General features: G+C 43.5%; 2 protein-coding genes across 3 annotated transcripts in view; one reads left to right on the top strand and one right to left on the bottom strand.

Annotated features, from left to right (window-relative positions):
* Positions 1–25955, top strand: part of LOC118113339 (B-cell receptor CD22) — a 1629935-nt gene that overhangs the window by 1470021 nt on the left and 133959 nt on the right. The gene's annotated exons all lie outside the window — the stretch shown is intronic.
* On the bottom strand, positions 103–14293 carry eva1ba (eva-1 homolog Ba (C. elegans)). 2 transcript variants are annotated; one of them, XM_035163116.2, is made up of 5 exons: positions 13966–14293; positions 3221–3339; positions 2950–3103; positions 1432–1526; positions 103–1348 (listed from the first exon to the last, which is right to left on the bottom strand). In XM_035163116.2, exons 4-5 carry the CDS (start codon positions 1496–1498, stop codon positions 918–920), a joined length of 498 nt encoding a protein of 165 aa, XP_035019007.1. In that variant the 5' UTR covers positions 1499–1526; positions 2950–3103; positions 3221–3339; positions 13966–14293; the 3' UTR covers positions 103–917. The 2 variants fall into 2 exon arrangements, with proteins under 2 accessions (XP_035019007.1, XP_035019006.1); XM_035163115.2 differs by lacking the exon at positions 3221–3339.

Raw genomic sequence — 25955 nt, 5'->3', positions numbered from 1 at the left:
CGAAATCTGCTATTTTCTTCTATAATCTGCACCTGATACTCCATCGTACAATTCTGACTCCATCAGAGCCTTACACACATTATTATGACAGGAGGACTGTTGTTGAGTTTCTAGAAATTTTATTATAAAACTTCTTTCTTCTTTAATCTTTAGAGACAGAGACATTGAGCAGAAACAACAAATGACATAAAACGACCTTTTTCCATTAACCACACTGACAAAAAATATACTTTTGGCCTTTTTTTAAAAACTTGATTATAAATCCATGGCCCACAGGTACGGAGAGAAAGAGCTCTGGTGTATATTTGTCTGACATTATGAAGAGAAACAACAGTAAATTGTTCCAGCTTAATACTTTAAATCTGTCATTTCCTGTGGTGGAAGTACCCCTGAAAACATAGACGTAGATGAAATGTACTTATAAATTAAAGACTCCAATTTGAATTGTTTTTAACTCATAATCTGACCCCTACAATTGATCGATATGTGCTTGTTCAAACGATGACATTTTCCTTTCCTCTATCGTCCTTATTTTTCACTTAGCCTACATAAACCTAGTTGTGTGCATCTCTGTGCTTAAGCGCCAAACATTTTAATACTTCAAGCATCCCACATTCATTCTGCCTCTTTTCCATGTGGTCTAATCAGTTATTAAGACATCTCTTGGTTTAAGTTCATGTTGTCCGTTAAAAATAACTTTGCTTAATAAGAAGTGCAATATCTCAAAGTTCAGCTCTGTCCGAGCCAAGTGTATCAAAATGTGGCACATCGATGTATATCCTGTTTCCAGATGTGTGTCGTTTTGTATCTGAACACAAGTTCTCCGGTCGTGCAGGCTTCAGGGACACTGGGCCCACTCAAAGGTCTGTGCCACTCCTTCACAGAGTTTGCAGCTTGTGTCTCCCTTGTCAGCCCTTTTAGTAGTAATGCACTCTTCCAATTGTCCCTGTCCCCGTCCCCAAGATATCAGGTTGGCCGTTCCTCCAGATCTCCCGTATGATACGTTCCCTCTCCTCCAGCCGCTGCGCCCGCTCCAGCTCTTCGGCTGAAGTAAATACGTTCACGCTCAGCGTCCCGTCCGACTGGCTGTTATGATTACCCACAGGGATTTCTGTGCTGGGCAAAGGGACTGGTGCCTCGACGTCGTCCCCCTCCTCGTCTTCTTCATCCTCACTCTCCTCCTCCTCCTCGCTGATGTCTTTTAATTGTTTTTTCTCTGGCGTGGAGGAGGAGGAGGCGACTTTGGTGCGTGGCTTGCAGGAGATGCGGATGACCAGGAGGCAGAGCGTCAGCACCAGGCCGAAACACACCCCGAGCACAAAGTAAAGGCCGAAGCTCTCTGGGTTTGCTAAGGAAGGGACAAAAACACACAATATCAGACAGAGTTTAATGTTATACATAAAAATATGATTTTGTTGGGCTGTAGCTTACCTTTAATGTGTGCATAAGCTGCTATGCTGTTGCTCAGCAGGTCCATTTCTTTTTTCTTCACATCCATGGTGATCTTGACTTAGTTTCCTTCACACCTGTAAAACGACACACAATTCACACCCTGTCAAATCTGGCTTTAATGCATCTAGACTCCTTATTAACGCTCTTCCAGGTGCTTGAAGGCAGACAACCCTCCAGTGTTACATTTAGCGCGGCCCTTGTACGTCAATCCCACTCACTGCAGCGCTTCATATGCGGCAGGGTGGGTGGGATGAGGCCTCCAAGTGTCCGACAAAAGCTCCTCTGTGTCCTCCTTAAGTACTGGCTTCATCTGGGATCATCATAATGCATTTGGCACATTGCGCTCTGCCTCTGCCATTCTCCCAGCATCATGACAGCCCCTCTATAAACGAGGTCAGGAGTCATTTTTCCAAGTACCCACGAAGGACTCTTTCCAGGCCATCAGTTTGCGAAGCTCGGAGGACAACGGCCAGTGCAATATTGCTGACTTCTTTGCAGTCTTTGGACACGGTGTCCTTGACATTTAAGCTGTCACTCCTCCTGGCATCCTGTTAGTCTGAGGAGCCCTATTGTGTGTTTTTAGCTGTTCCTGTGTGCGGCTGTGACTTTTAACACTCCCGAGGAAGTTCTTTATTAAAGTGAAACCCGTTGGAGCCGTGCAGCAGATACAAGAGTTCATGTTCATTCTCAAGTCTGTTTTCTGTTTTCAGCAATTATCCGGATCCTGTTACCTTCATGCTACCTCCTCACTTGGTAGCCTTTGTCTCCAGGAGAAACGAGTCTGTGTATCATCTAAAACGAAACATTTATTGGATTTGCCTGTATTGAATACCAGGGTCATGTTGTACTGTTGGGTCTCTCTGTATTTCCTCTGGTAACCTTCCCCTCCTTCACCACGCTCACCCCTTTCCTGCCGACTCTGGCTTTTCTCCTCCACTTTGCCATTTCGTCAACAATTCCCAGCTCCACGGCTTGATGACATCGTGGTGTTGCAACACGAGGCACAGAAGTGAGGTGATAGCAGAGAGACCAGTTCAAAAATAAAGGTGGCTTTAATCTTTCCTGTTAATGTTCCCCTTCGTGTTGTGGCTGGTTGTGGTAAAAATGTGAAAACGATGACGAACGCCGTAGCCGTCCAACTCCAACCTGTGTGCTCTGCTCTCTTAAGTCGAACCACATGTCACTGTGCCTTCACACGGATCATATGGAGGTCCTCAAATTGCACAAACCACATGTTTGTGTTTGCATTTACCTCCAAATTACGCCCACTGATAACCCCCGGTGCCTGAGCTCCATCCTGATGTGAATACCTCATTGACTTATGTAGCTTTTTTGCTTATTTGTTGATGCAGCCTTCAGTAAAATTCAAGCATCAAAACCACACGTGTAAACCATATGTCGTGTGGCTCCACTAACAAACTTTCAAATACAGCAAATGCTCTCCTGTAAAACCAGAAGTAAACACAAAGTGACGCGCAGATAGAAAATAAAACTTACCAAAAAATGCAACTTTGGCGCACACGCTCAGTCCCAGCTCATGTTGTAATGAGCAGTTGGAAATGCAAAATGATCAAGCTCCTCTCTCTGTCCTCGCTGTTGGATCGGGGCCCGTGATCTTTGGTCCTCAGGCTAAACAGTTCATTTGGCAACCCTGAGACGAGAGCGACACACACACACATAGAGAGGGAGGGAGAGAAACAGAGAGAGAGAGAGAGAGAGAGTCACCAACACAAATACAGACGTCAGGCCTCATTAGAACCAAACTCACTGAGGTGTCTGCAATGCAAACAGCGACCGGCCTGCTGCAGGATACACGGTCCAGCAAGAGACCAGAGGCTGAGGTTCAACTGCACAGAGGCCGAGGAGACACAGGAATGTGTGAGCTGTCTGAAAGAGGCAAAGCAAACTAGATCTTTATAATCAACCTTGAGTTAAAAGTATTCAGCAGAATCCTTGCTTTCAGTGAAAGTGCAACATACTTTGGTGTTTTCCAGGAGGTTGTAATTTATTTAACCATCTTTATTTACAGTCTATGCTAGATACTAAAAACAGTTAATAATATCTCCTAATGGTTTAAAGGTCTGACATGCAGTGAGCCAGCTGTGGGACTGATGTTATATGAGCCGTTGCTTTGTGCCATCCTAGACTGTACAGGGTGCTTTTACAGAACATTTCATTATGCAGGACTGCTTTCATTAAAGTTGTTTTGTGTAAGAAAATGAGTCATAATCAAAATGTCTGCTCACTTTTAAACCATGCGATCTTTGGCTGCAATACAGAGTCCTCCACATTTCTACCAGACCTTGAATCTCTTTTCTATAAAGGGCATTAAAAGCCCTATAACCTGTTGGGGGTTGGTGCTTTACATGCTAGCTGGGCACATCCAGGTCTGTTAAAAAATGCTATGCTGTGAAGTTTTGGATGTTTTAGGGAAAAAGCTCCTCCGCCAGCTGCAGTTGGTTTTGCAGAGCCTCTGTGCTTTTTCAGGGCAGATTTTGATCTCGCTGACTCTTGGCAGATCCTGTGTACACTGTGCAGCGCCTGACCGAGACAGCGCTCGGGGGGCCAAGTGACAGAGCGTTCACTATGGCAACACGCTTTCCAGGCCACCCCCTCTGTCCCCACGGGAGCGAGACGATGGGCCTTTTGTTTCTGCTCAACACCGTAGGGATGGACCTACGCGGTGTCTTCCTGTCGAGCTTCCTTCCTTTTCTTTTCAATTATGAACAAGTTCATCTCCTCCCTCCCACAGAGTCTAATCCCCCTCCTAATGGAATCTATTCATCATTATCCAAGCAGAGCAGAAGAACACGGGCTTTCAATGAGCTGTTTTGTTTTTGTCTCAAGGGTAATAAAGTGAGCGGCTCAGATGACTACAGTTGCTCTCCGGGCCAAGGTCGAAGCTAACGATTGGACACCTACAGTACGTTAACCGCCTCATCTCACACGGGAATGCAGCAAACCTGAGCTTCATCAGGACTCTGGCATCTGTAACTGGTGCTTAATGTCGACTGGCGAGCTGTTTAAAGCCCATCTAAACACTAATTATCCTGCCGTGTTGTTTTGTTGTGTTTTTTTTTTTCACCCCAAGAAGGAAATTATTAACAGACCCTCTGCTCGCCAGCTACGTACAATCCATGACTCAACTTTCAGTCATTCTCTCCATTCTGACCCAATTTGCTTTTGGATTGCAAATGTCCGTGTTCTGCCAAAAGAAGACTTTCATCATAACGTGAAAATCAGTGGTTTCATTTTGTCCCATCAAGTCTTACTCAAACCTAAGTGTCATCATAAACTAAAACTAACTAAATATTATGAATTAAAATAATGGCAGTCCTCATGTAATGTCTCCTGACAGAATCAAATGTCCACACTAACCAAACACGACTGTTTACTTTAAAAATGAAGTAGTTACAAAAGAGCAAAAACCAAACTACTAACAACACTTTGGCAAGGACCAGGGTTCGCATTCTGGCAAAATTCAAAGAAATAAACATACATTTCTAAATGTCATACTGATTGAGAGCTTTCACACCAGCTGCTCAGCAATAGAATTGACAGTATCTCATGAATCAGGACACAATTTCCTTATTTTGTTATATTTTTAGAGTCAAACGCATAAAGCAGAAGATACCAGACAGTGGAAATGTGATTTTTCAAGGCTCTGGCCAAAGGGGCAGCAGCAGCACGTGTCTTTGTGTCACATCTGAGCTCCTGTGATGTTAATGTTTAGTCCTTTTTTTTGTCCCTGCTAGTTTATCATTAGCTCGGTCCTGGCCTCAAACCATGAGGTCAAACACTCGCCCATCTTGACTCCTCTCATGCTGCTGACAGATAAATAATCATATAGCCTATCCGGACATGGTTTGAATTGTGTGGGAAAGTAAAGTTGTGGGGTGAAAGCATAATCACCTTATTGGACTTAATAATCACAGTCACAAAATGGCACCCAGCAGAGCCCAAACCTCTGCCAAGCGGCAACAGTCCCCTTAAATTTAATCAGGTCACACCAAATTAAAACACACACACACACACACACATATCCAAAATTGGATATATTCCCTGGGAAAATCCCCAAAAAAAAGTCTCATTCTTCCTCCAAGTTCCGTGAAAATCCGTTCTGCAGCTTTTGCGTAATCCTTCTGACAAACAAACAAACCAACAGACCGGGGCAAAAACATAACCTCCTCCGCGGCAGTAACGATAAAGGTTGCAACCAGCTCAGCAATTTTCCCAAAGTCTCAGTCAGCGATGAGCTATTTTTGAAAGAAAGTGAATGTGCTCTTACTCAGAAGCCAGCATAAACACAGTGATGCTGTGCTGTTGTGGCCTGAGAGGAGGTCAGACACTATTTCTAACTTCGCACTGTTTGCTTTGGTTTGGTTGCAGGGAGCTGAGTGGAAGAAAACCTCCGAGCTGTCATGCACTGGGGTATTTCTGGTAGCCATCCACTTGGAGATGACCACAATGGCTCTTCCTTCCCACAGGGTTTGTCCCTTTTCCGCAGGGGACAACATCCAGGTCGAAGCTTTCCTCCAGCATCATTGCCATTGTCTTGAGATAAGTGCGAGACAGAATGACTGAGCAGTCTGATGCAAACAGACGTCCACTGGCTGATTTATGCCCCCTTACAGGGGCAGACCTCAAAAGTAAAAGTTTGTCCCCCAAATACTTGTTTTATAAACCGTCCAACCACAATACTCCTCTCGGAATCAAAGGAATGAAAGTCATAACCCTTCAGCTGAGTTTATTCAGAGCGTCAAGCCGCATTTGATTCATACAAGGAAGATGAAAAGGTCAGATCACACAGGGGGAGCGAGTCAGTGTTATTTCCTCATTGTCTGCGACACACGCCGAACCACAGGGGGGGAAAGAATATTTCCAATACCTTGACTTTCTCTGCGGCCACAACAATTCCTGGCACAGTGGACGGGTCTGTCTGTAGTTCGCCTGGGACGGAGCTCCACAGAATGAAAATAGCCGGGCTCGAACATAATCCCATTTCATTGTTTTTAAACCTCGAGTCCACACACAGGCTCGCTGTAGTAACGGATATCATGAGCCACCAAAAGAATTCATAGCATCTTACATAGTGCTCTTAAATTATCTTCATTAAAAAAGTTGCTGTTTTGATTCTGAGGCTGCTACTGAAATAAAAAAAAACTAAGTCTAGACTTAATGATGAACAGCATCAAACAAACCAATCTGGGTAATATATTCAATTTATGCATTTATTTTCAGCTTGTGGAGCACATTCTGAAACGCCGCGTGGTTCGCTTAAAAAAATATACAGAAATCAGAGCTCAGTCTTGGCTCAGTTATTCTCTCGATCCAGAAGAAATCCCCTCAGTCGTCTATGGAAGGTTAACAGCTTCCTACAAACTGCCAAGGAATCTTGAAACTGTATCGCAAAAATATCTGCTGGATTTCTCCACAGGCTGTTTATCACACACCTGTAATCAAGCACGAGAGCGGTGTCCAAGTCCTGAGACATAATGGATCTGCAAGCTCTCCCCACTCTCCGCTCGGTGAACAGAAACACTGTCCAACCCGAGATCTCTGAGTCTGTGAAAGCGCTCATGAGGCTCCACGGGGGGAAGGTAATTTCTCGTGGAAGCCACAGGGAGATTTTGTTTGCTGGGGGAAAGTAAGAGTGCATATCGTCCCAGTTCCTCTTGACATGAAGATCTTGGGATTCAAGCTGTGCCGACTGTCAGTAGTGCTTCCTTCTCGTCAAGGCCTGCCGGCGTCTCCCACTGAGAGGAAGCTGGTTGCATTTGGAGACAGGACAGGGATGTGGAAGCTATAAGGACGGAGAAATTGAGGTTGACCCGTTTTTTTTACACTTTCATTAATTTCATGGAATTCATGGATCTGGAAATCAAGGGGACTGAGATTCATGAGCAATTTGGTGCAGATCCAAATAAAAAGTATTAGTGAGTTTAAATGTAGTTTCATGAGGGGATGGTTGAGCTTTGACGGAGATATCCGCTCTACTGAGAGCACTTCTAGTTTGTTAGTTGGTTTGTGTTTATTTGTTTATAAGCAAGACTACACAAAAAACTACTAAATGGATTTCCCCCGAAACCTGTTGGCAGGATTCAATATGGGTCAGGGAAGAACCCATTAAATGTTGGTGCGGCCCTGAATCAGGGGTCATATCCAGGAATTTTGTTTTTCAACATTTTGTTGGAGCTTAATGAGAGAAATCAGGCACATTTATGGAACTATCTCTGAGGTTCAACCAACTTAGTGCAGCTTGATGGAATTTAAGGGGACTAATGGGCCTTGGTGGAGGTATGCACTCTACTGAGTATAGTATCTCTATAGAGTAATACAATGGACTAAGATAGAAACAACCCTATATGGGTTTTTGGGAGCTATGGCGTCAGACCCTCAGACCTAGCTTAGGTCTGACGGTGCCTCATGCACCACATCAAAGAGGCTACGATCAAAGGATGGAGAAGGCTCAGCATCTTCTATAGGGAGAGATCGTAAATCATTTAATAGAGATAAACAGGCTACAGAAAATAAAACACACGACAGTTAGCACAAAGAGTAGCCACATTTTCGTGTGTAATGAATACCATCAAAGAGTGTTGTATAGCATTTTGTTGGACTAGCGGTTAAGACACATTCTTTAGAGCAGCAAAGTCTCTGGTTTGGTTCTGGCTGGAGATCTTTGTTGCATGTCGTACAAATCTCGCTTCCGGCCTCCAATTTCTTCCTTTTTTTTTTATTTTACCCCATCGAATAGATGCAAAATGCAGAGAAAAATGACATCGCAGAGTGGAGGCGAGGGTGAAGTCAGTGCGGTAAAACTCTGGTGTGATTTATCTCAGCTGTTGTGCGGAGCTAGATCACAAGTTTGGACGCGCTCTTCGCATCTCTCAAGTACAAGGTTACAGACGCGTCTTGGCTCGGGGAACAGCTGCTGTAATGGAAATAAAGATGTTCAAACCGCATCAGCTGATGAAGACTGTGAGATGCGGCCAAATGCTCCAGAACAAACAAGTAAGAAGTCCTTGAGTGCAGATTGTGTCGTTAGGGCTGTTTACAGGATCAAGAACAAAGTGTAAACCTAAGTTGTTGAGCCAAAGTGAATGAGAAATCCTTCGGGTTAGACTCACTGAAAGTTTACATTTCTACAATGAAATGACAACGAAGCAAACTATGGTCCAAAGCTCCGGAAAAAGTAAGGGATAAGCACTTCAGAGAAAACATACTGCTGACTTTTATATATTGACTCAACACGAATTTAACACCCCCTGCTGGTGAAAACCTATTTTAGCTGCAGAGACAAACAGCTTCTGTGAATTTAAAGTCAGAACTTGCCCAGCTTTTATCAAGTTTCCACTTAACTGGAAACAAACCCATGCTGTTTGTGCACCATTCAACTTTAGAGGTGTTTGCTCCATTAGATGATTCAATCTTGTGAAAACGTTCTTGAATATGCTTGTGTTTGATAAAGAGCTGAAAGAAAGCTTTGTTTTTCTCAAGTGTGGACGTGCTCTTTATTCGAAATGGGGCCAATGAACAGCGGCTTTACTTTCGATGACGACAACCTTTGCCAAGAGGATCAAACCCACAGTCAGGCAGTGTTGGGCACTGATTAATTGACGTTAGACATTAGACTTTTCAACAAGAGCACAGTTATAACAGACATGACTCATAGGTGGATTATTCTGAACCCGAGACTGAAACTGAGATGTAAACGTCCACAATCTCATTAAACAGGACGACAGAACTGGGATACCCTAACTCCAACCCTCTGCTGCAGGTGGATCATATGGCCAATATACAGAGACATCATTTACACTCACATTCTCACCTACGGGCAATTTAAAGGCCACATCCATACTACATCTACAGCTACAGCTATATCCATGTTTTCGTTTAAAAACTGCATTTTCAAACCAATACGATCTCCGTCCACATGAGCAATAGCTTGTCTCCTACGCATGTGAGCAGTTGCATCATTGTAAAAGGCAGAATTTAACTGAACATCAATTCTTGTAATGGATTATCCACAAATCAGTGAAGGCTATGTCATGATCGAAAAGACCCAGGAAGAAAGTCAGAGTACTTCATGGAGAAAAGCCACACAGACACGGGGAGAACATGTAAAGTCCAAAGACCCTGGCCAAGCTGGGACTCATGCTGGGAAGCATGAATGCTCTTGCTGTGAGTGCAAACCGCTGCACCAGTGTTCAATTAATAATCTGCACGCTTCATGTGTGGAGCCATATAGCTGCAAGCTGCAATAAATACCTCCAACCTGCTGACTCTTTGTGTTCAGCTCCCTCTGCGCCGCTAACTCTCCTTCAAGCGAAATGTACTGACACATGACATAGCATGTGCAGGCTGATGCAAAAATACAACAACATAGAATTGAATTGAATAGATCGTCCACAAAGATCTGCCCTGTTGTCCCAGATCCAGCTATTTGAGTCAATACCCGATATCAGTATCAGATTGGTGAACAGCCACCATGGCGCCAGCTCGCTTCAGAGTAACTGCAGCCCTGGCCCGAAAAAAATCCCAGAGTATCCTTGTGTCATCAGAAGGGAACCACAGTGCGCTGCTTGTCCCGTGAAGAACATATTTTCTGGGCTATGGCAGGTAATGGGAGGGTAATGGAGATATGGGAGTGAGCTAGGGGGTTAGGGCAAGTGGTTAAACGCACCCAGATGTGTTCCTGATGTGAGTCAGAGCCCGAATGCTTTACTATGTAAATGAAGGGTAGATATCCCACGTATTATCTTCTTACTGACATTATCTCAGTGGCAATCAAGCAAATCAAGCGAAGCCCCTGGAAGCAGGAAGCCTCATGCAACCAACGCTGTGTGTGTGTGTGTTTGCTGAAAGGGTTTATTTGTGCATGTGTGCACAGTATGTGACTCCATGATGACAGTGACTGCTTGTCTGTGTATGTTTCTGTATGTTGGAGTTGAATCATGTGAACATTCCTCTAAAGTTTCGCTCAACACAAACTCCGAGCTCCAAAAATAGACGATGATCTCACCCTTTTCATCGATCTTGGCCCCCATCCAGCGGCACGCCAGCACCACACACTGTACCAATTACACGGAGCCTACGGATTTCTCTGTGACACAAAACACGTGCTTGCCCTTCTCATGATTGGGTCGGTCGAATTGATGCAGCTCTGTGAGATTGGGGGGTTGGAAATTTTGTGACAGGAACTGTGTTTGTGCAGTGAAAGTAAAGGTTGGTTGCACCGTGCAGGCTCAGTCAAACCCCAGTGGACAAGCATGTTAAACAGCTTTGACCCACAAGTTATACAAGAGAAGCACTGTTAGAGGTGCAGTGATTCATTTTTTCATGTTCCACAGTATAATTTCCCCCTAAGATGATCTTAACACTGTGTATTTATGAACGTTTGAAAAGGGCGGTGATCAAAACCAGCAGCTACATGGTGGTGCAAAGAGCAAAGATGAGTTTTAAGACAATTTTCCCCCAATGGTGTCAATGAGACACAAATTTACTGTGTGTAAAAACCCAGAGGGGTAGTTTCGACCAAGAACTAATTAATCACCTTGCAGAAACCTACTACTCACTGAGCAACATTAGCAATTAACAGGAGCCAAAGCAAATCAGCAGCAGCAATAATTCTCAGTTTGAATGGACCACTGTGCTGACGGGTGTATAGCTGGTGTTCAAAGACGTCAGCTGACGATCAGCTGATCGGGCTGACACTTATGACTTCATGCCATTTCTTAAACATGCGCCATGAAGTCCTTTATGCATTTCAAGCCCTAATAAAGTCCTTCTTCTCAGTGTGTTTCTGATGGATATATATATATTTGTCACACTAGGTAACTTACTCATCTCTGGTTTGTCAGCTGGACCGTCCCCAGTGGAAACATAGAGAAGAGTTAAAATCACAGGTCGATTAAGGTGAGGATTACACAAGAGCTTCACTAACTGCTGGAGTGTGTAAGAGTGCAACTGGTACTCTACAATTGTGCAGTAGTGGGGGAAGTATTCAAACGTTTTACTTCAGTAAAAGTATGAACAAATACACAAAAAAATGTACAAAAGTTAAAGTAAAAGTACCACATTAACTCTTCTTCTTGAGTAAAAGTAAGTACTCACTTTTAAATATACTTAAAGTAGAGTTTAGCCTATAACCTAATACAACTACTACTACATAATTATGGTTGACTCTCCGCAGTGGCCCTCAAATCCATGTAAGGGCCCAGTCACACATACACAAATGTAGCTGTGGTGTTTCACTTTAAATCCGTGCAAGTGATGAGGCGAACAAAGCCTCTGCTTACTGAGACGAGGCAAATCGCATTGGGGCTTCGTGTTTAACTTTGGTGAACTTTGACCTGTGATATTAACTTTGCTTTTGTGTATGTGTGACCGTGCCCTCAGTTGTTTTTGTCACCAGTGATGCTGGTGATGCTTCAGGAGGCGGGGTCTAATGTTACCTGCCCGTTCTGATTGGCTCAGTGGGCCAATTCCTCTCTTAATATTGTTTACTTCTAAAAATACAAATAACAACCGATGTGAACATGTAATGCAACTCATTGTAAAATTTAGTGCAGTAGAAAGTACAGATATTTGCTCATATAAGTAGAGGAGTAAAATTGATAAATGCATGAAAATATATGTTCTTAAGTACAATAATGAAGTAAATGTAGTGGCCGGGTTAAAGTAAAGTAAAGCTATGTTCAGGTTTAGCCCTGAAGTGTCTGATAACAGGGAGTGAAAATGAAACAGAGCTGCATCATGACATCATGACTCATTTTAGTTTCTGCATGTTGAAGCTTTTCCATATGTTTGACATTTACTGTTGCACAGAGCTACAATACAGAACCTGCCCACCTGGGAACAAGCTATCTGCAGTTATACTGGGACATAAGAGACCCATTATCTACTCTATGTGTATGTACACTAGAGCTAAATCACTGAACCCACAACTGCAAATTACATTGTTGTTGTTGTTATTGATGCAATTTGCAAAATTCGAACAGATTTTTAATAGAATAATTCTCTCCCCAGGCTGTGCACTAAATGAGGAACAGAAAATTAAAGGAGCTGCTCCGTGCAGGTGACTAAAGCAGAACATCCACTGGGACTGTTTGGTGATAACAATACAGGTTTGGCAGGAACAAAGAAAACATTGTTATGAGATGAAACATTGTCTGTGAGAGTTCTGTCCAACATGGCAGCATCACATGTCCCGGTTTCTATCTTTAAGAGGATATTTCTTGTTTATTATTTCTGTGCTACACATGAAAAAGAAGAAGTATTGATTATCTTTAACCCCTTTCCAGGTTTGTTTCCTGTGATGCTGTGGGGTCATCCTGACTTTGTGTGGGCTGAAACTTTTTGTAAAACAGATTGGTGCCCTGGGAGTTTAGACAGGTACTTCAAATCAGAGTCTGACCCCTGACCCGCGGGCACATTTAGAATAAGTTAACAACCATCCTCGGGACAGATAAGACAGGCCGACTGATAAGTGAGTCAGTGGGGTTTTGGGGAAGAAAAAAAAGGTCTGCTGGCACGGAGAGGTCACGCAGGAGTCAACTCTTCCCAGCCATGAAGCCTCGAAGGGGGTTTACTTAGCTGCAGTAAGCATTCACACTATGGAGGGTTATCTGATCGACTGGAGGAGGCACAGCTAAAGTGCCGCCTGCTCATTCAGATAGGATAAATTAGATGGAGACCCCTGAGAGCAAGCGAGCCCAGCCCAGCCTCCACCCTCAGCTCGCTTTCTCCCTGATAAGAGGTGCAATCCATGAGAGGGAGCTCAGAGAGCCAAAGCATATGGTTAACTGTTGTTGCATGAATGTTTCAGTGGACGTGTTTAAAAAAAAGAAACGGAGCCATATGAGGCATGTGCACCACTTCCTCTCTCTCTCTCACCTCTCTGATTATATGACGTCTGCTCTTTCTGACCTCAGAAAAAAAAAACAAGAAACACAAAAAGCGACAGGATGTTTGCTTTGATTGTAGAAAGGTGACAACTAATTCATCACCACAAGGTTAGCGAATAATGTGCAGCTGCACAGGAAAGCCAGGCTACTCCTGTCCTGCCTCAGTTATAAGTGCAGCATCAGCTCCTCTTGCTGGAAACACACATTTACACCACGATGCATTGACACTGATCTGGGCTGATTCCAACAAAAACATACAAATGGGGATACAAATTTAATTTAGCTAATTTTAACCTACAAATTAAAAAAATAGAGTCTGCATCATGCGAAAAACATCTTTATAAAGGTGTTGTTATCAAAACTATCTGGAGCTGCTGGGATGGAAACCAGTTATATCAAACTTTATGGCACATGGATGTTTTCCCAATCACACGCCCCTCGGGACAAGCCTGCCAAGTTTTAATTCACATAAGATGCAACACAGTGAAACTTTAGACTGTCTCTGCTCCAGAAAACTCCAGATGTTGTAAAAGCAGCTGTACAGAAAAGCTGTGATGTTTCTATATGTCACTGTCCATACAGTAAAATGAACTGTCAAACTCACCGGTCAGTGCTGAGAAAAAACAAAACAAAACACGTCCTTCTACAACAGTTCAGTCCAAACGGGGAAAAAACCTCAGGCAACTGCAGATCTCAGCCTTCTTTTCCCTCCACATTTAAAAACACACAGCATCACGAGCAGTCCTGACTGTTTCTGTTGATTCTCTGTTGCTGCTGTGGTCAAGTCCTGAAGAGAGTGTGTGTGTGTGTGTGTGGGTGTGTGTGTGTGTGTGTGTGTGTGTGCAGCGTCTGGGGAAGAGGTGGTAACTTCCTCTCAAAGTTGGAGACGGAGTGAGTAACAGAGTTTTCTCCCTCCCGGCTCCAATCCACATGAAGCAGGAAAAGCTGTCATACTATCCCCCTTTTTCAGATGAAGGAAAAAAAAAAAGAGGAACAGCCTAAAAAGGGCAAGAGAGGAGGGAGGAAAGTAGTGGCTGAGTGTGTGTGTGTGTGTGTGTGTGTGTGTGTGTGTGTGTGTGTGTGTGTGTGTGTGTGTGTGTGTGTGTACTGTGTGTGTACTGTGTGTGTACTGTGTGTGTGGGGAGCTTTCCCTCTGTTGTTAAGGAAACTGGCTGAAAGCAACTCCAGGGAAATTAGCTCAAGTTTTTCCATGCTCAGTCCAGTGTCACAAGAAAACAACAACATAGAGGCAACTTTGTGTCCGTCTACAACGGATGAGAAGCTGTGTGTGATCTCACCAGCACAAATTCATCTGTGACGCTGGAGCTGCTTTGCATTAAACACACTTGCTAAAATGCATTTATTCACTTTCTTGATCCTTTTTTTTGTGTTACTTTTACTTTTTCATTGTTATTCATGCTGTTAAAATCTATTTGACTGTATTTCACCATCAGCTCACCTGTCAGCTGTGAAGCACGTTGACCTGCTCTAACCTGCGAAACTTGTGCCAGCAAGCCTTTTGATTATCTGTAGCTTAAAGACTGGAAACTGCGGGAAACAGCTAATCACAGGCTGTCGTTCAGGTGCCGGACTATTTTTGGATGTATTGACTTTCTGGAACTTAACTAGTCAAGAAATCAGGGGGCTGATCCAGGAATTTTTCTTTAACTCTTATGAGATAGGATGTTTTTGGACTTTTACACACATTTCCCAGGGAATAATTCATGGATCTTGATGAGAAAAATCTGGCATATTTATGGAAATGAGTTTATTTTGTTGCAGTTTAATCGACTTTAAGGGAACAGTTGGGCCTTGATGGAGGTATGGGCTCTACTGAGGGCCATTCTAGTAAATAATGTCTCATCTTTGATATATTGATGCTTACAATCGGACAAACTCCAGGAGTCACTACAGGAGTCAACTCCCTTCCATAACTACAGAGGGAGTTTTGGTGACAGTGGCCTCATAGAACATGGTAAATATGTAATCAAACCAATATGTCAACTCCCACGCTGAAGGAGTAATAGCTACTAGCTGTTAGCCACATGCAAAAAAAACTTTTCCAATGCAATAGCATCAGTGATCGCCAGCACGACCGAGGCAACACACGCTCTGATCTCATATTTGGTCATATTCGGTTTTACTGGCAACACATTTCCTCAACTGTAAGAGCTGCGCGCCATCCCGGTGGTCATGGACACCGAGCTTCGTCTTGACCAAATTTATATGAAAGCCAGACGCTCCGAAAGGCATGACGACTTTTTTCATTAAGGTTGCTACGACTCTTCATGGGGATAAAAAAGGGAAGAAAAGCTGAGTTCATTTTATTCTTCCAGAGGGTCAACATCAGAGCAGAGCTGTTATTGTGCTACACCCTGCTGGGGCTCGAAAGAACATCTTGCTCTTATTCCCACATATTTCACTCATTAACCCGCTCGCCAACCTGAGCTGCAGCCACAAAATCGTCGTCACATAGACTCACTTCAGTTGAAATTTCATTGCATATTGCACCCACAGGGGTTTCAGGCACATCAATCCAAATCAAACATCCGCCCACTGCTTTTTCCTCAAATTCCAACTTCATCCTATCATGGATACAGTCATGGATTCAAACAAAACAAAAAAGCAAAGCAGAAGGCATCTCACCAACAGCAACTGTCAACTCCATCGAGGAGGAGGAGGTGTAGGGGAAGGAACAGGGTTTTTTTGGGGGAAAAGCTGAGTCCCCTTCGTCAGTGCCAGGATTTAAATGATTCTCTGGGCTGCATCACATTCCTGCCTGGATCTCCTCATGGCTGGCAGATGTCCACCTGTCCCCGGGGCTGATTTACACTCCAGCACAAGGTTGGTCTGAGGAGGGCGGATAAGTTAGGGGCAGAAGAGAGAAAAGACAAGAGGAAGAGAAAAGGCAAGTGAGCGAAGAAGAGGTTGAAATGGGGCTAAGAGAGAATCAAGGGCAGGCTAATTACAGGGCACCTATGGCTGTCGAGGAGGTCGACTTTTTCCTGGATCACGTCTTACAAAACCCGAGCATGCCATCGTGGTGCTCAATGTAAATACACAGTTTATTATGATAAGCTGTTGAGGAGGCGGAAACGGGGGAGGGAGATGTGGCTGATAAGCAGGGAGTGTCTGTCTGCAGGTGGGAGAGGATGAAACGAGCAGAGTGTGTGTGTGTGTGTGCGTGTGTGTGGGACAGAAGGGGGGGGGAGTTGAGGAGATCTAAATACGATAGCACCCGTTGACAAAGCGCACCACTGCCAAGCGATATGCTCCCGACGGGCCTCATGGGAACAAAAGCTAAACCACCATCTTTAACCTAGATTAATATTTGCAGAGCGTTTCATGAGAGAGTCGCCTCACCCACTCATTTTCCAAAGGTTGCCACACAGAGCCTTTGTTGGCGACGTGCACCTTCGGGAGGCCGTGTGAATGAAACCCTCTGATGAAAGGCTTGATTTAGCTGCATTAAAAACACGCCGCAAAGCAAAGAAAATAAAGACCAGAGACACTTGTGTTGTTTCCACTACAGAAAACCCCAACACTTAACAGGGCAACGTGACTTTTTAAATCTGATAATTGACATGGAAGCATAATCATTTAAACTTTGGCTTCCTTGTGCAACAACAGAGCGAAACAGAGAAGACAAAACACCACCGACAGATGAGTCATCTGTTCTCTGAAGAATGAAATGAAATGAATATCCTGGGAGGGCGACCTGGGAGAATTAGCATCATTCTTCCTCAGATGAAAACCATAAGGAGGTATCAAAAATGCAAACACATGTAGCCTGGAAGAACCTTCGTCAAGTGACAATGAAATAATTGGGGGGGGGGAAATCCTGTGAGAAACAAGGACAGAACATGTGAAGACAAAAGAGAGGAAGAGAAGTTTTAACTGAAGGCAGAAACACTGTGGCTTCCACAAACTGCTCATTAAAACTTCCCTGGCAAACGTGGCGATGGATGTAGTCTACGTCTGCACCTTCACGTAACGTCCACACCCTCCACCCTTGCAGTGCATGACATGAAAACACATGTCTTCGGCCACGTTAACCTCCACCCTCCCATAAAAAAAGAGCAGTGGAGGCATCTGGCAGCAGGAGCTTCTTTATGGCACAGATGGGATCGTAGCACGGGGAACGCACTCCTGTGCACAGGGATTGTTTTGTGATCATAAGTCCTCCCTGCTGTGACTTTCCACTCCCTCCGCATGCACATAAATAATAAATCAGGGTTAGGGTTAGAGCAGAGCAAAATTCATCAACACATACTTGCAAAATACTTGAAGCTTGGTGACACAGGGAGGACTCATAAGAGTGGTTGGTGGTTTACTGTAGCTGGCGAGCTAACTGCTAAAATTGTCAGTATCTTGTCCAAGAACATTTAAGAGGAGCCAGGGATCAAACCACCGACCTTCTGGCTGGTGGACGACCCTGGCTGGTGGTATTTCCATTTGAATGAATTGGTTCCACTGCGAAATGTCATCATTTTAAATGCTGCTCTGAGAAACATTCACTCTGGTTAATTCACACTATGAATAGTTTTTGTTGGAGCTTTCAAAAACAGCACCCCCTCAAAAAAGACATATAATGTTTTATATTCAGGTTTGTAATTTTAATTTGAGTAATTAATTGAAGAGGTATAATATTCAGAAAAGTCCATTGCTGCAGCTCCTCTTTTCAGCCTCTGTCTGGAACGCTTGTTTTTAGCTCCTGTCTCTTTAAGGCCCCCCCTCCTGATATAGCTCAGTCTGCTCTGATTGGCCAGCTGACCCACTCTGTTGTGATTGGTCAACCACTTCCAGTACATGTAGGAAATGCCGGGCGTGCTGGACTAGCCGCTAGACGTGTATTTTCCAAATGTTGGGCATCGTGACATAACAATGATGCTGAATATCGGACAAGCGACTGAAAAGGAACTTTGGGCGTTTTAACTTTGTAGATCTTTACACAGAAAACGATATATCACACTAGAGGAGAGAAAAACCTGTAAAGCACAATATGAATCCTTTAACTGTTGACTACGTGTTCTGCAGATGATCAACATCAGTGTGAAGATTGTTTCTCACATGTTTCTGTTGAACTTTTAAAATATTGTACAGTGCATTATACTGTAAATCTAAGCTTTTGGTAACAAGCCAAGTAAAGGGTGTAATACCTGACTTCCGGCACACCCATGCAGTCCTGAATAGAAAGGAGATTGAGGGAGAGGTCTGTTTGGTATTAAGGCGGGAAGCCCGGGACAGGAAATGGTCTGGGGTTGTGCGGAGGAGGTCCATCCACAGAGCGGGCAGGGGTCCCACCACCACCAGGGCTACAATAAGGCCCTAGTGTTCACCCCAGCCCCGCTCTGTCACTCCACACAGAGGGGGTGACAGGGATTGAATGAGCGGAGGAGGAACAGAAGGAATTGCTAAAGTTGAGGAGAAGTTGAGGGGAGGGCGATTACATAAACATCTCAACACCTTGGCAGCTCAGCGTGGTCCTCCCTGCCTCCTCAGTCACATAGTTTCCCTTCCTCCGCGCCTCTGTCTTTCTCCTCACAAACTGCGGATGGCGTTTCAGTTGCCAAATGTCATGAGGATCCAAGCAAGTCAGCTTCGGTTCTCACATTCCTCCCACTCAGCTTATGGCACTGATGATCCCGGAGTCAGGGCCGCTGCTGTTAACTCGTATCAAAAGAGTAGTTTCATTTATTTAAAAAGGTGAGTGCATTCCTCACAAAATAGGAAACTGTGTGTGGGTTTCATTGTTTTAAAATAATGTTGCAGTGCATACTGGGATGAAAAATGTTTGTCTGCTCTTTTCTATTATGTGCTTGTCGGAATCCAAGCTTATTTTTCCATTGCATGTACGTCGCAGGTTGGTTACATGAAAACAACTTTCATGTAATAACTACAAGTTTAAAACTAGGAAGGCTGTCTGGCACACGATTGGGCGAGCAGCAGCGGGACCTTGCCATCATGGCTCCATCCCCCGATCGCTAATGCACAAGATGGCAGCATTGATGTCCAGGATATTTTGGCTTCATTTCTGGACAGAAGGAGGAGGTTGAGACTCGCCGTCCATCTTTAAATAACGTCTGTGGTGTAACAGTGTTGTTTGCTGTACGTTTAGTATTATCACAGGGTGGTTGTAGACGCCTCTTAGAGTCTTATTAAATGTCCGGATCGAGGCCCAAATTCAATGGGTTATTTCTTGGCCCATTTCACATCCTTAGTTATTGGAATCCTTGAAGTAGTTTTTATGTAATCCTGCTAACAACAAAACAAAAAAAAAGAAAAGAGGTGAAAACATAACCTCCTTGCAGTTAATAATTGAAAAGAGGAAAAGAGCATTGTCATTCCATTCAAACAATGTTGCTATTGCTACAGCTGTGCACATCTGTAAGACTTTACAAAGACCGTGCACGAGGCCACAACTGAAACAGCTCTTTCATGAACCCGTCGTACTTTGCATACTTAAGAATAGCTCTTTGTGCACATGCAAGTCGGCACGACGTGGAAACTATGTGACTGGCCAGCTTCCTCCGACAGCTTTGAAGTGCTGAATATGGAGGATGCAGTGGTGAAGCCTTGCAGTGAATTCCTCTAGAACCTCGGATTAGTCCCCGAACAACAGGTTTAATAACAGCCAGCCACATTGATTCACTGTCAGCCTGCCTGCAGCTCAGACACATCCAGTGAGGAGCCAGCTGCAGGCCCAGATCATGCATAACCACTTCTGTCCTTCTTCTGCCGGCAGCACAGCTACTAGCAACAACCAAAAATCCCCACGTGTTTACACATGAGGTATAATGATGGGCTTTGTTTTACAGGGAACTGTTAAAGATTCTAAGTATACACCCCCAAAATAAGCAGGAACAATGTCGCACTGTGTTTATGGCTTTCCTTCGCAAAGTTGCTGACACATGATTGGTGATGCTCGGATGCTAAAACACTGGTTTTCTACGGTATTTGGAGACGGTAGAGTGAAAACACTGGAGCTGTTCAAGCTGCATTAGCTTCAGGATTTGGTTTCATTTGCAGATCAAATACCCCAAAAATTGTTATACACTGAATGACAAAGAACCATTATGACAGAAAAAGATAAGTTGGGTTTTATAGCAGTTTTTAGACATGAACTCCGGAGAATGTCCGCACACATTTGAACAAAGCAGCAGGAGATTCTCTGTTCAGACGTGTTCACAATAACACAGAAATATCTGTAGTGTGCAGTAAAGGGAGGTGCAGTGGAGACCATGTGTTGTTGTTTCCAGCACATTGTCCCCTGAGTCGTCCTGTATAACCAAAACATTTTGAATCTTGTTGTCTTTCCGATCTTCGTTTTTACATGTGTGGCTCCTCTTTTTCATCCTGAGATCAATCAATCAGTTAATCAAACAAATTTTATTTGTATAGCCCATATTCATAAATCACAATTTGTCCTTAACCCAAGAGTAAAACTACCCCCAAAAAAACAGGACAGACAGAAGAACAATAGACATATTGTATATCAAGCAGTCTTGTAATCATAGTCCATGATCAGCCGCCACTATCATCACCATCCACCACCACCATCATGATCCACAACCACCACCATCATGATCCACAACCACCATCATCATGATCCACAACCACCATCATCATGATCCACCACCACGATCGACAATCCACAGAGAGATGTTTGTAATCTTTTAGTTTTTTTCCGGTTTTGCCTTAGTTACATGTTAGAAACATCATTAACCCACTCACATAATCCAGGGTTTGTACAGGGGGTGGCAGGAGAAACTCTAGAGAAAGTCTGGAGCCTTTGACTTGACACATACGGCCCCTCCGGATGATTTCACGAGATTAACCGGAGTGAAGGACTTGTCTGAAAGCAGCTTTTATGTCTCGTAGATGTTAAGGCTGATGAACATCCTCCATGAAAAGAACGAGCAGTGAGGTGAAACTTGAACTTGCTTTGCAACACTATATATTTTCTGTACATTTCTTACACAACACTTTTCAGTAGCTCAATTAGATGTTACTATGAAAAGCTGAGCCGCCAAGTCGGGAAAATTGCAGCCGGAACATTTTGAAGATTACAGCTGTTTCTAGAGAACTGCAGAGAATATTATATGGCACACAACCATGACCACCGACACTTACACAGAATCAAATATGAGGCTGACACTAAAAACGGCAAGAGTGGTGATTATGGTTTGACAGAGGCATTGGTCCCAGGGCAAGCTGGAGCCAGTTCTGTCAAACGCACACACACACACACACAGACAGATTGAGAGACAAGAAGAGGGAAACAGGGAGCAGCTGTTGACTGTCAAATGACAATGTCGTGTTTTTGGCCGCGATTCAGAGTATTCGGCTTCTTTTGTCTCAGGCAACCATGTGTAACCGTACCACCACCACCCTCAACATGGCCTCCACTCCACCACTGCCTCATTGCTAGCTGCAGAATTCCAAAACTGATGATAGAAAAATTTGAGAGAAAAATAGAAACACGATGACAAATGTAACCTTGTAACGACCGATCAGGCAAGAAAAACAGGGTCGAAGAAAAAAAATGAACAAGAGCTCAGATTCTTGGTGGTCTTTGGGGTTTCATGTTTTAATTAACTTCATGTGACATCACGTCATGCAAGGAGCTTTTACGAAGGAAAGAGATAGAACAAAAAGAAAACAAATGTCTAAAAAGCTAAAAACACAAAGAAGACACAGACGAAGATGTCAAGAGAGTTTGTGGAGATAAAAGACGATGTCGGTGTCTGTTGTCAAGATAATCAAGTGATCTCCGCAGTATGTAGCTTTCATGAATAAACGATAAACTGAATTCATCTTCACCTACTTCCTGTCCTCACCCTCCCATCGCCGCTGATGCCCAGGACCAGATCACTGCTGAGCACCACACATGTTGCGAGAGGAGGCTCCAAAGTGCAGTGTCGGTGCCTCGGGTCTTGTCCGAGGTATCAATTTGGTTTACACATGAACAATTTGGGCCGACTTACAAGACTGCAATTGCAGCCTGTTTAGAATAATTAACTGTTTTTGGTCGGCAGCAGACGAGGATGAAAAATTTTGAAAAACAAAAGTTTCAAAAGAGTTTTAATCAATGTTTTTATGGATAATCTGATAATTATTTTCTGATGTAGACAAGTGACACTTAAATGGTCCAAAAACTGTTTGTGAATGTTAAACCACTGGATTGGACGTTGCAACACGCAGCCCCAGTTTATCATAGATGAAGTGTTGACACATTTCTCAGACATCTGCTTAAAATTTGCACAAATTAAGCAATAAATCAAAAGGTTGTAACGTGCGTCAAGAGGGATTTTTTGATATATTTCTAACTTTTGTCTTGATCTTTTTTACAATGGATTTTATATTTGTGCATTTTGCAACTCAAATCTCATATATCAGTATGCATGTACATATATCAGTGTATCATCATCAAATATATTTTCAGCATCTTCTACTTTTTGATTTAGTATAACTGAAATGATACCAGTCTGCATCATATCTACTTATTTGGTAGGTAATAAAACGCAATAGGAATCATACGTGTGAATGGTTGTTCTATATAATCCATATGTCAACCCTGCAAAACACCAGTGACCTGTCCAGGGAACCTTATAAGGATAATCAGTATAGACAATGGATGGTGGGAGGATATACCACAATAAAACACAGCTTCTTTGCAATATGATATATAATATAATCCTAAACATAATAAAATCATAAAAAACAATGTCCCAGCCACACAATAGCATCCCATCATATTATATTTTCTCACAATATCTTTACACAGTATGAAGCTTCTGTTATTGCAGCTTCTCTAACTCCTATGATTGAGGGTGATACTTGGTCAAAGGATGGTTATATTGTTGGTTTCAGGGACCATTCATCTTATTTGTATTTGCTACTAACCTAAGGCCATTTCTCAGAACAGTATTTCTGAGTTAACAAGCTGACAAAATAAAAAATAGTTTGGCTTTGTTCAAAAGTCCCTTGTTTGAGTGCAACAATGTCCTCAAGGCTCTGACCTCAAAGTGTGTCATGAATTTATTCTGGTCAGCGTCTGTGGGTCTCATGATGATGCAGAACTAACAGACTCCTAATGACTGATTCTGTTTTATTTGCGGAAAGAAAGGAGGAGGTTTTCTTTTTTCCTTATTTGATGAAGACAAGGTCAATCAGTTCATCACGAGAGGAAGCGACGGGCAGAGAGATTGTTAAAAGCGGTGCTGTGAAAACAGACAATATATCCGACCTCATTCATTCTGCCAGTCTCTCCCTCGAGCTGATAGTCACCCTCCAGGGGCTCATCCTGCCAATTATGTGCCAAATAAATCCAAGCAGCCCGTTCCCCTACGAGCCCTGATATACATCCTGGAACCACAATGTTCCCAGAGGATGCCCAGCCTCGCAGTCATCCCCTTTAGAAATACAGCCACTCCTCTCCTTCTATGCACTATGAACACACAAGCAGTGACGGATAGACTTTTCAGAATTCAGCTTGAACTATCCCACAGACGTGGACTAAAAATACAAGCCCTCACTTGTATCCACGACGGCTGAGAATCCATTGAAATGAGACAACAGGCAGAAGTTTTGAGTGCAGGCCAACTTCATGCTGCAAACCACAAGCACTTGTACGGCCCTGGGTGCACGGCGCTCTGAAAAGCCTGCACATAATGACATAGAAACTGAGATCAATAAGATGTCAACAAACAATCTGTTTCCATTCATGCCTTTCCCACAGCGACGGGTCACACACTGACCGAGCTGCCATGAATATGAAGATGCCACACACAGTTTACTGCGCTCACAGGCTCAGTGGGATAAAAAAATGGGTCGAAAAACTGCAAACAAAGTCCAATATGAGCATGAATTTGCGTCTGAATGATGCAGACTAGAGACATTAGATGCTGTCTAATTTTTTTTTTCTCCCTCTCATTTAGGTGGAGCCCGGAGGAGCGTGCTGGTGGAGTGTAATTGAGATAATAACACGGTTGCGCACACAGCTGCTGATGGGGACTGCAGATCTGAGCCAGGTTGGAAGTCGACGCAGCTGAAAGTCAGAGAGCAGGTTTACTTTCTGAGGACAGGACCCGACAGGCCAGGAGACACCGGAGAGGAGACACAGAGCAGATGGTAAATGTGCAGGACTGATGCTTCTGCTAAAGTCCATTTATGTTCTTGTTTTAAAGAATATTCACCATAAAAAAAACTTTAGATACTGTTTTTTCAATGTTAACTTTTTTTATTTTGTCATGTCATCATTTTGTGATTCCTACCATAAAATCATAGATTGTTTTTTCTAAATAAGCTTAAGGTCTATAGTCCTACAGGATACCTGTAAAAATGATCATATTACATCACATGATTGGGAATAGCTTTCCGATCATGTAAGCTTCATGGCTTCTTCTCTATTATTTTGGACACATCTTAGAAAATGTTTTTTGTTGCCATATTTTTGTTGACCTTGACCTTTGACCTTTGACAGATGAGCTCTAAAATGGAAATTTCTGCAGATACATTCCCAAAGTAATATTCCCATTATGTTTGACTAAAATATGTCAATGCAATTTTGACTTAGGTGTGTTACACACACACACACACTCACATGCACACAGGTCCGAAAACAATAGTTGGCGTGCAGGGTAATTATGATCAATCCGACTGCTGCAAGATTTCAAGGTACTCTAACTGATTAGTTTGTTCAATTTGTTCATTAGTGATAATAATATGAAAATCACTGAGTCATTTGAAGTATTTATTAGATGTTTAGAATTTCTGGATGTGATCAATTGAATATTTAAAGGGGACATAGCATGCCCATTTTACCACAAGTTGATATGGTTCCTTGGGGTCTTAATGAAATGTCTGTAACATACTTTGGTCAAAATACCACTAGGATCATTTAAAACAGCACCCTTTTTACCCTGTATAAAACAGCCCTCCACAGAGTGACCTGTTTTGACTGCCTGTTCCTTTAAATGCTAATGAGCCAGCTCCCCCTCCCCCTCTCCCCATGATTTTAAACGATATAAATTACATATTTTATATGATATAAATTATCAAATATGCATCCCATACTTTGTATTCCCTTGTTGTCCTGGAGTTTTAATTTTCCCAATCACATAATTAAATGTCCCCCTCTGCCCATCCACTACAAGCACACAAGCAGACAGACAGAGAGAGAAAGAGGGGGGGGGGGCTATGAAGACCATCATTTACCCCCGAACCCCGACATTCAACGGGTACAACAACAAGCGGAGAAAGCAGAATCGCGGGCTGACCTTATATGTACAGTCTATGGGGCTGACCAGCGGAGAAATGCTCGTCCCGTGTGAACAGCCAGGCGGCTGCGTGCTGGAGAACGGCGCTGCGCTGCCTCGCAGCGGCACTTCCGCGTCCGGTGTACCCCGGCGTAACTACTGTAACCCGGCGGAACTACTGTAACCCGGCGGAACTACTGTAACCCGGCGGAACTACTGTAACCCGGCATACAGTAGAGCTGAACACTGCGGAAGTCTTCCACACAGCTGGCAGTGTGGAAGACCGAGCTACATACCCTGGAGGGGGGGCCAAGACCATGTAGGGAGACTTCCA

Source organism: Hippoglossus stenolepis, chromosome 8 (genome assembly GCF_022539355.2).
Source record: "Hippoglossus stenolepis isolate QCI-W04-F060 chromosome 8, HSTE1.2, whole genome shotgun sequence".
NCBI lineage: Eukaryota > Metazoa > Chordata > Actinopteri > Pleuronectiformes > Pleuronectidae > Hippoglossus > Hippoglossus stenolepis.
Note: the sequence above shows the minus strand (reverse complement) of the source record. Positions and strands in the feature narration are given on the sequence as shown.